General features: G+C 37.9%; 1 protein-coding gene across 1 annotated transcript; it reads right to left on the bottom strand.

Moving 5' to 3' along the window:
* Positions 1-6,470: 6,470 nt before the first annotated feature.
* On the bottom strand, positions 6,471-8,358 carry LOC306990242 (immunoglobulin lambda constant 1). Its single transcript, XM_079596796.1, has 3 exons — positions 8,189-8,358; positions 8,043-8,110; positions 6,471-7,316 (listed from the first exon to the last, which is right to left on the bottom strand). Exons 1-3 carry the CDS (start codon positions 8,245-8,247, stop codon positions 6,961-6,963), a joined length of 483 nt encoding a protein of 160 aa, XP_079452922.1. The 5' UTR covers positions 8,248-8,358; the 3' UTR covers positions 6,471-6,960.
* Between the last annotated feature and the right edge of the window lie 7,245 nt (positions 8,359-15,603).

The following is a 15,603-nucleotide window of genomic DNA, read 5'->3' as shown; positions in this document are numbered from 1 at the left end:
TTTCAAACTGAAAGGATACTTAAAGATACAATATGTAACAATTATGTAATAAAAGATCCAAAAATCACTTGGACAGTGTGATATATTTCCTGCATGTACTTACAGTATCCCAAAAGTCTCCAAAGATTTTTTATTTCAGAGAAATTCCAATTTTAAAATATATATATATATAATATATATATTATATAACTAAAGGCACCGGGTGGCGGTGCCACCGGCTTGGGCCCTCCATCGCTGCTTGCAGCTTTAATTATATATATATATATATATATATATATATATATATATATATATATATATATATATATATATATATATAATATATATATATATATATTATGTAAATTCTTTTTTCCCCCTATTTTTAACATATATATTATTATATATATTATTAACATTTTTGGATGCTAAACTATTCTTTTTATAGGCTTTGTACTTTGTACACTTTGTACACTCACGTTCCAATATAGAAAAATTATCCTCTTCAAATGCGCAAAAATGTGCTTGGAAACATCACAGTGGAGCGGTGCTTACTATGAACGGCACAAACTGTACAACTGACTATTTAAACAGAGCAGTGTAATTTTTATATGTAAGGTTGACTATTTTATTATTATATTTTATTAAGGCTATAATGAACATGCTGCGATATCAAGATTGCAATGCTGGAATGCTGTGTGTGTGTGTGTGTGTGTGTGTGTGTGTGTGTGTGTGTGTGTGTGTGTGTGTGTGTGTGTGTGTGTGAGGCTCGATCGAACAATGGAGACATAAAAACATACTCCGTCATTTTGTTCATACAGACCATCATTCAAAATGCAAAGTGTTTCCTTATATTTGTGTACCCTCGCAATGAAACACAACATTGTGCTTTTATTAAACTATAAACTCTTGTCAAACTGTAACCTACAACTGTCACCCAACCAAAATCACACACACACACACACACACACACACACACACACACACATCCCCCCTCCCCTCCCCTCCCCACACAGACAGACACACACACACACAGAATGGCAGAGAGACAGAGAGAGAGAAAATACACATTCAAACCACAATATCTGACTTCCTGTTGGTCGGAGCTAATGACTGTAAATTAGAAAGTTGTCCGGATCGAAGAGAAGAATATACGTACCGAGTTTGGTTACTGTAGGTAAAACTATAACTAAGTTATAACACACTTTATGCATCCTTTTTTAATCATAAATTTGTTTCCTCGCCACGGCCAAACCGTTCGAGATATCAAAAATCCCCTGGCAATTTATCATCCTCCATGTCTTGACTTCATGCTGACCGAGTTTCGTGGTCATCGGATGAATTCTCTAGGAGAAGTGTTTCAAATGCGAGAGCAAGCGTTCTCCAATCAACCCGTAATAGCCGACTTCCTGTTGGGCTGGCGTAAAACTTGACCCAGGGAAAGTTGTTCGGCCCGATTAAATCTATATGTGTACCGAGTTTCATATTAATTCATGCAAGCGTGTTTGATATACGGACAAGTGTTCGAATCCCATTCCAGGGGGCGCTGTCGAGCCCCCCTGCCACGCCCGGGTACCAGCTTCAGCCCGGCCCTAATGGCCGCGGGTTCTGACCTGTGTGCAAAATTTCAAGAGTTTTCGAGCATGTTAAGGCCCTCAAAAGTGCCAGAGATTTTGCACACGGCAGAGAAATGGTTAAACTAAACTAGCCCCCCTCCTCACACACACACACTCACACACACAGAGGGGCAGAGGGAAAATGCTCCAAACAGTACACATTCAAACCAAAATATCTGACTTCCTGTTGGTCGGAGCTAATGACTGTAAATTAGAAAGTTGTCCGGATCGAAGAGAAGAATATACGTACCGAGTTTGGTTACTGTAGGTAAAACTAATACCCCATTTTTGACTAAAGGTGGCGCTACTGAGCCCCTTACCACGCCCGTTTCTGAAACTTCGCACATGTCTATTACACAATAAATGTCAAATGCATGTTGAGTTTCATGTAATTTGAAGCATGTTAAGAGCCTCAAATGCATCCAAAAAGAATATAAAAGTTTAAAGCGTTGCCATGGCGACAGTATTAAAGATATCAATAATCCTTTCACAGGTCTACATCTGTCGTGTGTTTACATTATACAGATGAAGTTTGAAGCAAATCGGGTAAAAATAAGAGGGTGATTTCAAAGCATTTCGAAAGTGACACACTTCCTGCTGCCAGTTGGTGGCGCTATAACTTTGACTCACAATAGTCACATCCATGTGATCGGCCTCTTACAGCGAACACACTGCTGACGTTTCATCAAGATCAGTTAATGTATGAGGATGTTATAACACACTTCCTGTTTCCAATATTCGCCATAAATTCGTTTCCTCGCCACGGCCAAACCGTTCGAGATATCAAAAATCCCCTCGCAACTTTTCATCCTCCATGTCTTGACTTCATGCACACCGAGTTTCGTGGTGATTGTTTGAATCGTCTAGGAGGAGTATTTTAAATTCCATTGCATGTGTTTTTTAAACTACGCCAAATAGCCGACTTCCTGTTGGGCTGGGGTAAAAAGTCAGAGCATGAAGGATATATGAACCGATGAGATCTATAAGTGTACCGAGTTTCATATTATTACATGCAAGCGTGTTTGATTTATGGACCAAGTTTTCGGACCCCGTTCCAGGGGGCGCTGTCGAGCCCCCCTGCCACGCCCGGGTACCAGCTTCAGTCCGGCTGTAATGGCCGCGGGTTCTGACCAGTGTGCAAAGTTTCAAGAGTTTTTGAGCATGTTAAGGCCCCCAAAAGTGGCAAAAACCTTGAAAAAAAAATTATTATAAAGAAGAAGAAGAAGAAGAAGAAGAAAAACAAAAAACCCTTAGAAGAACAATAGGGCTCTGCGCCCTTTCAGGGCTTGGGCCCTAATAATTGTCCGTCCCGGAAAAAAATGTTGCCTGTCAGTGACGCAATATCCGCTCTATCCTTGGTTTCCGCAATATCACGTGGACACATGCGGAAGTGGTGGTTATAGCTGTGTACATCCAAGGGGGTAATCTATCCCCCGGAAATTGAAGCATCCCCGGGCGCCGCCATTGGCTAGCGGACCCCCACCTGCTGTTAGCATTCCATTATTCTCCGTTGAAACCTATGGGGTCGCTGTGTCCAGTTTATATACTGTCTATGTGTACATCATGGATCATGATTACTTTGACAAGTATTGAAGTGCCAACAAAATGTAAGCGTCCATATGGGGATACACGCAGAATTTGTGACAAACGGAGGAATAAAACAAGGTTAAATGTCGGTGTGGCGTTTACGAGATGGAGAGAGCCTCGCGACGAACTTAGGCTTTACAAAATCAGTAAAGTTCCTCTAGCTGGGACACAAACTCAGCCGGGTCTCCCACGCTATATGATGGCACACTTGCCCACGACACTATCGTGATACGATATATCCACAAAATTGTCGGCCGCGTCCCGGCATCCACACATGTAGTAGCCTATTATGATTTCCGTCATTATTTTAATATATTTGTGTACGTTACCAGGTGGGCCGGCCAGTCCGTGAACGAGATTATGGCAGTGCAATTAAATACAATCGGATATCTGTAGTTAAAAAATATTATAATATATATATTGTATAATATAAATAATATATATATATATATATATATATATATATATATATATATATATATATATATATATATATATATATATATATATATTTGACAATATACAATATAAAATATTATATATTGACAAATAGCTGTAACAGGATAATATAGCATAACATTTCGCGTTCCTTGTAGTTAATTCATTATCATGTCATAAAATTTCGCGTTCAGACGTACAGGTAATACAAAAACGAATAAATGACCTCATCCGTGATCATGATTCATTAATTGCATACGTCTCTGGATGTTGAAAACGACATCTCCCATCGTTCCACTCTCCTTCATGGCGTCATCAAGATTTCCCTTTGTTATTGTTGGAAACAGCGCCCTCTTGTGGCTTAAAATCTTACACACTGTAGCTTTAAAGGTGCACAAAAATCCTACTAAATTTACTATTAAAGAAATGTTAATAAATATAATATATCGAATGGCATCAGGAGATTTGAATATAGGGCACAATACAGTATGTATTTTTGTGGCATGTTTGCATCCTTCTTAAATATCGAAAGCTTCAGTATCCATATAATTGCAAGCATACACATATAAAAAACGCTTAGGCCTATGTGTTTAGATATAAAAATACAAATATTTCTGTTGTTGTGTCATGAAATTTAGTTTTAAGAGTTTTTTTTATTTAGGCAAGAATGAAAATATTTAGACCTCAGATATGTGATTTAAACATAGCACTTATTTTACAATTTGTTTAGACACTTCCACAGATGTGAGCCCCAGGCCTTGAACAGGTTCATCTCGGCCAGTCCTGTAGGAATTTGCCGCTGGCTCTCACTGTATGTAGATATGGTTAAACATGAGATATAATTAATTTGGGGTATATCAAATGGGCAATCGTTTGGTTAAGGGGAAAATTAAGTTTCATAACTTTATATTAAATTTCATAAAGCGCTGCTTTAGTAGCTACATCTTAACTGAATTGTTTGCTTGTGTTTATTTCCTGTTGTCTTTAATAATGGCTATTGTTGTTCATTTAAATAACGTTGTCCATTAAAATTTTTATATAAATAATATTATAGTGACAGTTACATTATTACGCCATTAGATGGCAGTCTTTATGAGTGAGTAAGAACAATTGTCTCCAGACAACTTAATGAAATCTTTGACGAATTAAGTAAATTTCCCATATAATATCCAAAATGGCATATATCACAAAGATAATAGGCTACTTGTAAAGCATTTTTCTGGAAAGTTATCTGGAGACCAGGGGGACCACGTCTCTACAACATTATCCATGGGATAAACTAGCGACGTCTTTTGAGGACATGCCCATGCCACAACGTTTCTGGAACGTTAGCCAAGATTCTAAAACAATGGAACTTTATCACGACGTCCTCACAACGTTGTCATAGAGTAATGTCACGCTGACATCGACCCGAAGAAGGAATGCTATATCAGATGCAGGTAATACAGTCGTTTAGTCAACCCCTCTCTCATAATAACATAATACTTTACATAGCCTAATTCTATAAGCGTCAAAGCGATTCAACGTTCCTTCGTTTCTAGTTCTAAAGTGAGGTTTTAGTAACAGAGGCTTGGGCTCAACTGTTAAACTGTCAACTTGAGATTTGAGTCCATGTATATAAAAGAAAAATTAAACAACCACTTGCTGAATTGAGTGATAAAAAAAATCTTGTTTTTATCATTCCATTTCTAAACATGTTTCTATTTGACATGGTGATGTTGAAATAAATAATTATTTGGTGTTAGCCTACAGGTAAGATTGAATCTGTTGGTTAACCAGGCTTCAGCACGTAGAGGCATGTTCCTCATACAGAGAGATGAACCTGTTTAACAGGACCTCGACTACTGAGTCTCCACTGCTCAGGCAACATTTCTGAAAGGCCTCTGATGGTCTGCAGATTAGTCAGTTAGACTGTAAACAAGTACCAGAAGGTAGTGTTCCTGAGGCCATGCAAATATTTAAACACTGTCCTAGATTGTTCAGTTTGTACAGTAAGGATTTCCCTATGTGGACTGTAAAAAACACTCAAAAACAAACACACAGCAGCGTAACTGATGTTTATGTAAAAAAAAAAAAAAAAAAAAAAAATGGGTAGAGATTAATAACCTTTTATCCACAGTAAAAAAAAAAAAAGAGTCAATAACCGTTTGCAACTTTTAATAGACTCGTATGTTTATGATTCACATGAAGTGCCGGTACACAAGTCTCCATGTGCGCACGAGTCGTGTCACACTTCAGTGTAGTCAGCAGAACTGTCTATAGCTGCATACTCAGAACTGTGGCCCTACTCACCCCATCAAACTATGTAGACGTTTGGCCTTCATTCCTATGGGATTCCTCAACCCCATTATGCTAAATGTGAGACATTGATGCATTCATTTATAAAATTGATGATGGGACAAGGTGTTTTTTTGTAACACAGGCTATTGTGCTGAACACATTAGTTTAATTTTCCAGCTTTATATATATATATATATATATTATATTATTAATATTATTTTAATATTCCAGTTAGACATGAAGAATTTTGAATAAAGAAGAGAACGGAAGAAGTGTCACGCCAACTGTTTCTGAAAGTTAATCGTCTGTGCCTGTCTGTACTGCCCTTCTCATGACCTTTACTGAGGTTTTCAGTAAACAGGTCTTACTTTAAACCTTTAGCGCCCCCTCGTGATTTTTAAGTCACATTGTTGTCTGCAAATTAATAAATGGGTAGGACTGAATTGTACTCTATCTAGAATAAACACTCATGTTTTGTGTGTATCACATAAAATCAGGAAATGTGTTGAGGTGCAAAACAAAACAAACACAAAACAACAGCAACAATTTGCTTAATTTTTTATATTTTTTATATTAAACAGTCCCATTGTGCATCACATAAAAGCAGAAACATGTGTCTTGCTAGCTAAAGAAGAGGTGCAAAACAAAACAAAAAGTATTTACAGTTTCAATTGCAATTTCAAGGAAAATAATAATTATAACAATTTGTTTTATTGCTATATTATTTTTTATAATAAACAGTCATATTTTGTTTGCATTACATACAATTAGAAAAGGGCATCTAGCTAACCAAAAAAGGATGCATATCAAAGCAAAAGGTATATAAAGTGTTCATGATTTGCATCGCATAAAAGCAGAAAAATGTGTATACTCGATACCCCTTTTCGAACCAGGGTCTATGTGAACAACTCAAGGAAAACATCCAAATGCATCAGCCATAATGAGAATTTGAAAGCAAAATACAAATTCTGAATTCTTATAAAAGACAGGCTTCACATTTTTTTAAATACATTTTTGTTGTTGTTGTCTTTTCCCCCAGTGAAACATGCAGCAGATGATCTCATTCAATTTGCAGAGGTCTGCAGAGGGACGACTCTACCTTATCATAGTAAAATGGTCCTTTGTACGTCACCTCACACCCGTATATATTCTCACGGCTCCATTTATGAGCGAGAACCGTGTACAGTCCCACAGCAGAGAACGTACCTCCAGGCTCTCTGTGCACTTGTGGAGAGCTGGCGTGTTTTTTGAGGCCTGATGCCCCGTTCACCTTCCATGTGATCCTCACCGCTTTAGACCGTAACCCGGTGATGACGCACGCGAGTGTCACTCTCTCCGAGCGCTGCGTCTGAACTCCAGCAGGCAGAAGAACAAGCACCTTCGGGGTCGCCAGGCGATCAACACGGACATGTGGAACTAAAAACATATCAATAACATGATGATTAGTATGAAATTAGCAACCAGGAGCAAAATTACATTAAAAGTAGGCCAATGTGTCCTTTCAACCCTGTTACAGTATTCAACCCCATCACAGTATTCTCAACCCTGTCACATTAATATTTTTGGAAAATAAAATAAGGAAGACAATTAAAAATTTAAGCATTTCTTGCTGATTACCACCCGCCATGTTAAGGGCTAACACAGTAAAATTGTGGTTTTAGTGAAACATCTAAATAAAACATTTTCTTACTAAAATAAAGAGACCACGGACAAACAATTTGGATGTTTGTAACTTCCATCACATACAAATGTGAAAATTATCATAGATGTTACATTTGAAGTCATTGAATTGGTAAGAGGGACAGCAGTAGGTACAGTAGATGTTTGTTTTATAACAAGTTTTGTGTAAAATCCTGTTTAAACTAATTAAATTTTGTCCGTTACGGGGATGAGAATAAAAGGTGTACAAATCTGAACAAAAAAACCCTGAAAATAATAAAAAAGTCTTTAATGCCTGAGATGGGAAAATATGATTTTTTGAAGATTTGATATCTGCCTAATAATGTGGGGGTATTTAGAAATGTAATCATATGTAGTTCAAAAATGTAAAAAGTCCAAGTTGAAATATCACCGAATCCCAGGAATGACCCACATTTAGATAAGGCATACTCTCTAGGATATGTAATATCTGAAAGCACATACCCTCCACAAGAAGTCGAAGTCCTCTGCTAAACATCTGGCTCATCTCGGTCTTCTCGCCTGAGGCAATGCTGTAATAGAAAAGCTGCCGTGAGTTACATGATCAAGACATTGAACGATTTCATTGATTTTTGTCTTTAAAATCTCACCGTAACAGAAGAAGCGAGATAATTATGAGCACACCCGGTGCCTTTCCATTCAAATTCATTTCTGCTTTGATTAATTTGTTTCTTTACGTGTCATATTTGCTGTGTGCTGCTGCTGTATGATTTCCCGCCAGAGCCAGTGAAGCTTGAGTAGTTTCAGTGTTGGCTCTTATAAAGTTGACACAGAGGTTGACGGTTAAGGGAAGAACGTCCCACGTGCTCAGATGTCGTGTGCAGATGGTCCATTTAAAAGCAATCAACCATTACACAGCTGAATTCTTCAAAGGCTAAATTAATTGGGTTTCAGGGAATTATTTGAATTATTCATATTTTTTTATATTATTGTACTTTATTTCTATTTAGTATTTATTCATTTTGTTGCCTTAACACGCTTGGAATGATATACATTTATTACAGTTAACAATAATAGCCATTATGGGGTATGTTATTTTATGCTGTTTTATTGTATCTTTCACTTTTTAAAAATCACACTTAATCATTTATATTTCATCAGTCATGCCACTTGTGTAAGGATTAGTACAAAGATCCAAGTGCACTCACAGTTTATTTTTTATTCAACGCCCATTGCAAATCATGTTTATTGGCAAAATGTACAGACTTTCAGCTGTTTGCAATGAACAAATCAAACAAAAGTCATTGAAATAGCTCAACACAACACATTTCTCAAGTGGTTTCCGCAAATTCAACTGAAAATGCAACTTTCAATGACGTTTGCCATCTCAGAATTATTCAACCCCCTGAATAGAATCCTTCAACAGCACAACATCTGCAAAACAGGTGTTGTCTCAAGCACACCTGATACAACTGATCAAGGGCTTCATTAGTTGCACAAGGTATGCTTGAGCTAGAACACTTCATTGGACCTTCAGGACAATGATCCCAAGCATACTGCACCTCAAAATCCACCAAGGCTTGGTTGTAGAAGAAGTCCTAGAAGATCCTACAGTGACCATCACAGTCACATGACAGGGATCCCATATAAAATCTCTGGTGGGATTTGAGAAGGCAGTTGAACCCAAGAATATTACAAAACTGGAGGCCATTTATCATGTGGAATGTGCTAATATTCAGTTGAATTGGGTGAAACCACTCGACATCATTTGTTGTGTTGAGCTAAAACACACACATATATATATATAGTGGACACTTGCTATTGTGTTTTATTAAACATTTTTTGCATGGTAAACCTGATTTGGGAATATTGTATTTTCTTTGATGTGATATGCGGCAGAGTAGCTGTATGTTAAAAACATATTTGACTGTTATTCGGTTAAGAGGGACACAAAAACAGGAAAGAGCCGTTGGTTTGCTGGCAGAGACAGATGCATGTTTTAGCACAACACAGCAGCGCTTCTGCACTTCTGATCTCCTGGGATCCAACTAATCCAATTAGAACAAAGTTTGCAGGTTTTGCAATGCAAGCCAGAAATATTTGAGCATTGAAAAGACAGCTTTTATTATGGAAATAGAATGCCTGAAATAGTGTAAAAATGCATGTTTATTTCCCCCCCAAATACTGTAAATTTAATTAGCACAGAGATGCATAACAAATCTAAAACACAATATACAATATTTAAGCCAAGTTAAGTCACCTTTATTTAGCGCTTTATATAATACAGATTGTTTCAAAGCAGCTTTACAGTGATAACAGGAAAAATAATACATTCGGCTATTCCTGAAGCCAGTTCAGTGTTGAATCAGTTCCGTTGTAAAGATCATCAATTATTGCATTAGTTAATTTCATCTTTAAAGCAGTTCTGCAAAAACAATGATGTCATCGTTCAGCTCAGTTCTCACACAACAGCGTCAGTACAGTCGGATCAATAATGTTGAATATTCAAGCATTTGTGTTCAATTGTAAAACATTTGAGTATGGTTTTTGTCTGAAAACCCGCAATAATAAGTGCCAGTGTCATTACGCAAAGTTGTGATGATTTGTAAGAGGTGACGGAGGTTTAACCCTTCCCTGGTTAAGATGGCATATCTGCTCGGGTCCAGTCGCGAGCCGTAGCGCACCTGTGAAGTGTTGGTCACATTGTAGGAGAGGATCAACTCTGGCCCTTGCCCGGTAGTCTGTCTGTACCAGCTCAAAACCCCATGGCTGCTGTTGGCCATCAGTGGGCAGCTCAGTGTGACATTTTGACCTTGCTGCACAGACACATTCAATGAAGTCTTCCAGAAAAAGCCTGAAATTATATGCACTGAAATATTTATATAGTCAAAAAGAATACAATTAGATAAGCATGAATGCTCTCAATATTGTTAGTGTTATAATAATTGTTTTTTCTTCTTCAAATAAACTCGTTAACATTATGCAATTCTTAAAAGAGCAGCAAAAAAAATATTTAAAATGAACAAAAAACTGATATAAAACCAATATGTTTATTTAAACATCAAATAACAAACTAAATAGAGGATAAAATATGATTTTGAAACACTTACAGTGCAGTGCAAGAGACAGAAGTGAAAACAGCTTTATGTTGCTTGTTTGAAGATCCATTGTTTTATAAGTGAATTACACGAGAACTGTTGAAATTTGGCTGTCTGTATGATGCCACTTCCTGTAGGATGGTGCATGTGCGTTCAGTCCTTATAGTCTTAAGAGTCTCTCAGGAGAAATGAACCCGCTGAAGGGAGGCTCAGCGCGCATGTCGATATCTGCCTTGTGTCAGATGTGTGAATCTCTCCGTACAAATTAATATCATAACGGAGCCACAATCCTTTTATAGGGCATATCTAATGCAGTGGTTCTCAACTGATGGGTCATGACCCCAAAATTATACATGCAAATAAAAATAAGGCAATACAATCATGCATAATTTGAAGGGAAATAAATGGGCTTATTAACTTTTAAAAGTGATGATAAACTCTTCTTATGGAGTATCTTTTACTTTTGACTAAGGGTTATGCATCCAATCATAGGTTATTTTGGTATAAAATAAACAAGATTTAATAACATAAATATGAATAAGAAAAATTGTCATCGTTTTCATAATGTAACTATACTGTTTTTTGGGGAAACAATATTAAGTTGCTTCTGAAAGTCTATGGAGAAACGTGCTTTTGCCGTCAGGTGGTGTAGTTCCAGCATCTACCAACAGGGGTTCCTGCAACAAACACTTCAGAAATTACATATTTCTTGCACTGGGCTTAAGGTTACTGAAGTGAGATTACCTTCAGAGACCCAAAGAGTCACTCAAAACACCAATAAAACGATTTGGAAAAATAACCCAAAGCGAAAATGTATGTTAACTGTACCAAATGGTACTAGTTTCCACTGACAAAGTTTTTTTTTACGACCCTCTGACTTCAATAGAGAACAATTGTAAAGCTGTTAAGACATCCAAACTGTTGAAAAGGATACTTGATGTATTAGATGTATGATGTATTGATTTTATGATACAAAATGCAGAATTGTGATTATAATTTGTTTATAGATTCAAGTGTTTTGTATGACTCTGTATCCCCCTATTGTTATTGCAATAAAAAAATAAAATAAATGAAAAACCATTGATTAAAAAATGTTTCAAAAAATGTTTCAAAAACATTTGGTTTAATCACCAAAACACAACATAATCTTTTCAGTTTAGTCATTTTAACTTCCAGTGAATCCAAAAACAAACAATGTAAGATACAAAGTGAAATTAAAAATGAAAGTAATATGCTATAGTACTGTAAAAGACAGATTACACAGTTTTCACATTAGGCAATACCTTTACATTAACATTTACAGAATCTATAAATTCAGTAATATCTATCCTACATGCAATCAAGTGAAGGATCAATAAAGACATCCTCTACAATCATTTGGGCAAATTTTCAGAAAATTGTAACATACTGTTAAATAAATGTAAAAGTGTAAATGTACACAGTTAAATAAAACAAATGAACCAATTGAAAACAACATTTAGCACACATAACATTAATTTGGATCAAGCCTGTTTTGAGCATTTGGCCATAGATTCTCATCCTCATCGGCATTGGCCAGGTTTAAGCCCACTTCATCAACAAAAATGTACTTGTCATGGTTCACATCAGCATCAAGCACCATCACCCTCTGAAAAATATATTTTGTTTAGGTCTTTTTACAGTGTAGTTCCAATATACATATGAAGTAGGCAATGCATCAAACAGTAACTGTAATACAGTATATAGTGCTGTACCTGAACATCTCAGCCCTCTGTTGTTTCACCCTGTCATTGTTTCTCTCAAAAGGCACCAAGGTAAATGTGTTTCATTGATACCTGGTGCCTCTTGAAAAGGCGGGCAACTGTTGGTAGGCTGATGGATGCCACACTGGCAAAGGTGTCATTGTTCTCCTCAATTGCCTGCTTTATTTCCGACAACCGTATATCATTCCTGGCCCTCACCATTTCCACCACTGCCCACTCCTGCTGGTCGGTCAGTACACGGCCACCACCACTATGGGGTTTCTGTCAATTATGAGCATAGAACAGAGTATACTGTCAACAGATCAAACTGTAAGAATACTGTAACATGTTTGATGAATTTACATGCATTACAATTTACTGTAAATGTAATGGTAAAGCATACTTCCGGTTTGAGTGCACGCTGGCGCGTTTAGTTGCCACTACTCACCGGTGAATTTTTAATGTTTTAAAGCTTTGATTATCTACTTGTATTACTGGATTATGGATTTTCACTCATCCAACCATTAATGCTTAGTGAGAGAACACGTATCTACCTCCGGCTTCTACTCTGCTCTGCTCCTGAAACTGCTTACCATGTGGACCAACGCTATTTACGTTTGGTTTGCACTCATCTGGACTCTATCAATAATCCTCCACCAACCTGTTGCTGGTCTGCACCAGTATACAGTCGCCGAGCTCCTCTGGATTTGCCATCTACCTGGATCTCGATTGGCTCCACTACATCCCGATATGGACACCGTTCATCCTTTCCGCCGGAGATACATTCACCGCTGGTCACGTAGGAACTTTCACTATGGAAACTCCACTGCAATTAAATCCCTCTGGTCCACTTCTCGCCGTCGTCATCACAGGAATTCCGGCCGGGCAGCTGATCATTCCTCGCTGGCCAGCCTAGCCAGGTCGGCTAATACCACGCATGGATGTGGCAACACTACCGTCAACTTCGGCTTCCTCAATATCCGCTCTCTCACTGGAAAGGGTCATTTCATCCACGATCTCATTAATGATCGTGACCTTGATTTTATGTTTATCTGAAACCTGGCAACAGCCAAATGACTTTTCCCAAATTAATGACGCTACTCCTCCGGGGTTTGTTTACCTTTGCAAACCACGCGGTTCTCGCGGAGGAGGTCTCGCGATAATCCATCGCGAGAAATGGAAAGTCTTGCCGGTGTCTGTTCCTGATTTTAATTCATTTAAGTTTTTGGTTTTTAAATAACAAGGACCAACCCCCACGATCATTACATCAGTTTACCATCCCCCTAAGCCACACAAGGATTTTTTGCTTGAATTTTCGACTTTGCTCACTCACTTATCTACACTTTCATCTAATGTAATAGTGCTTGGGTATTTTAACATACATCTGGACAATAGCAATCTTCTTCTCACCAAAGACTTCTCATCTTGTCTGGACAGCTTTGGATTTAGTCAATACATTAACTGTGCAACTCATTCCAAAGGTCACTGCCTGGATTTACTGTGCTGCCTCTTAACTGTGCAGTTGACAATCTCCTTATCACCGATCACTTCTTTATTTCTTTTAGTGTTACACTTCAGCTCTCCTCTACCAAACCAACCCGGTCTATCTCCTTCAGGAATATCAAGGACATTAATCCTGATACTCTCTCCTCCTGCATTGATAATATTCCCCTGCTGGTCAATAACTCCTTACCGGATGACCTTGTTACTCACTATAACGATCAATTAGCTCTTATTTTAAACTCCCTTGCTCCAGTTAAAACTTGTTTCTTTTACTCAGTCAGCTCCATGGTTCACCCCTCAACTCCGGACTCTGAAAACTAAATCCAGACTGCTTGAGCGCCTTTACAGGAAAACCGGTCTTACTATCCATAAAGAAATGCATAAAGCTCATATATCTCATTACAAGGACTCAATCGCACTAACCAAATCACATTATTACTCTGGTATAATGAACTCCAATAGAGGTAACACTAAGTCACTGTATTCCATACTTAATAAGATTCACCAGCCACCTGATTCTCTTCCTTCGCACATGTACTCTACTGTCACTTGTAATGACCTCCTGATATTTTTTAATGATAAGATTAATAACATTCATTGTCACATTGATCCAAACATCCTTCCTTTTTCCTCATATGATCTTCCCCAACCATTACAATTATTATCCATTTTTCAACTTCCCAGTCTCTTTGAGATCGCTGAAACAATTCGTAAGTCAAAGCCTTCTACCTGTCTGTTAGATCTCCTTCCCACTAACTTGGTTATATCTTGCCTCCCCTCCCTGCTCCCCCTTATCTCCATCATTATACATGCATCTCTCACCACCGGTATTGTTCCTTCACTCTTCAAAACTGCTGCAGTCACTCCGATACCTAAAAAGCCTGGTTCAGATCCAAATATTTTCAATAATTTTCATCCCATTTCTAATTTCCCCTTCATTTCTAAAATTTTAGAACAAATAGTTGCTGCTCAACTCCACACTCACCTCACCCACAACTCCCTCTATGAACCTTTTCAGTCTGGATTCCGTCCACTACATAGCACAGAAACGGCACTCCTCAAAATAACTAATGATCTTCTCATTGCAGCTGATTCTGGTCTGTTATCCATCCTGGTTCTCCTTGATCTGAGTGCGGCCTTTGACACAATTTCTCATTCCATCCTCCTCTATAGGTTATCCTCTATTGGCATTGTTAACACTCCTTTACATTGGTTTCAGTCCTACCTATCTGGCCGCACTCAGTTCATCACTATCCAAATCCTTCAGTTCCCAGCCATCTCCAGTCACCTCAGGAGTGCCACAGGGCTCTGTCCTGGGGCCCCTCCTCTTCATCACATACATTTTACCACTTGGCAATATTTTCCTTAGATTTAATATTCAATTTCACTGTTTCGCGGATGACACCCAGCTTTACCTTTCCAGTAAACCAAATTCCATATTTCCTCCCTCTTCCCTCATCACTTGCATACAAGAAATAAAATCCTGGCTAAGTTCAAATTTCTTAAAATTGAACACTGATAAAACAGAACTTCTTGTCATTGGCACCAAAAATACACTCTCTAAACTTGATAGTTTTTCTCTCCTTATTGATGATACCGCAGTTTCCCCCTCCCCTCAGGTCAAAAGTCTGGGTGTCATCCTCGACAGTACACTATCTTTTCAATCTCACATTAATAGCATCACACGGTCAGCTTTTTTCCATCTCCGTAATATCAACCGTCTCCGCCCCTCCCTTACCACTG

The sequence above is a fragment of the Phoxinus phoxinus genome (assembly GCF_949152265.1).
Source record: "Phoxinus phoxinus genome assembly, chromosome: 22".
In the NCBI taxonomy this organism is placed as follows: domain Eukaryota; kingdom Metazoa; phylum Chordata; class Actinopteri; order Cypriniformes; family Leuciscidae; genus Phoxinus; species Phoxinus phoxinus.
Note: the sequence above shows the minus strand (reverse complement) of the source record. Positions and strands in the feature narration are given on the sequence as shown.

Bases quoted from the DNA above. Each gene is read 5' to 3' on its own strand.
- LOC306990242 (XM_079596796.1), bottom strand. From the start codon at position 8,247: ATGAATTTGAATGGAAAGGCACCGGGTGTGCTCATAATTATCTCGCTT. The intron at 8,111-8,188 runs GTGAGATTTTAA...TTTCTATTACAG, and splicing joins ATCTCGCTTCTTCTGTTACG to CATTGCCTCAGGCGAGAAGA. The intron at 7,317-8,042 runs GTATGTGCTTTC...ATATGTTTTTAG, and splicing joins ACTTCGACTTCTTGTGGAGG to TTCCACATGTCCGTGTTGAT.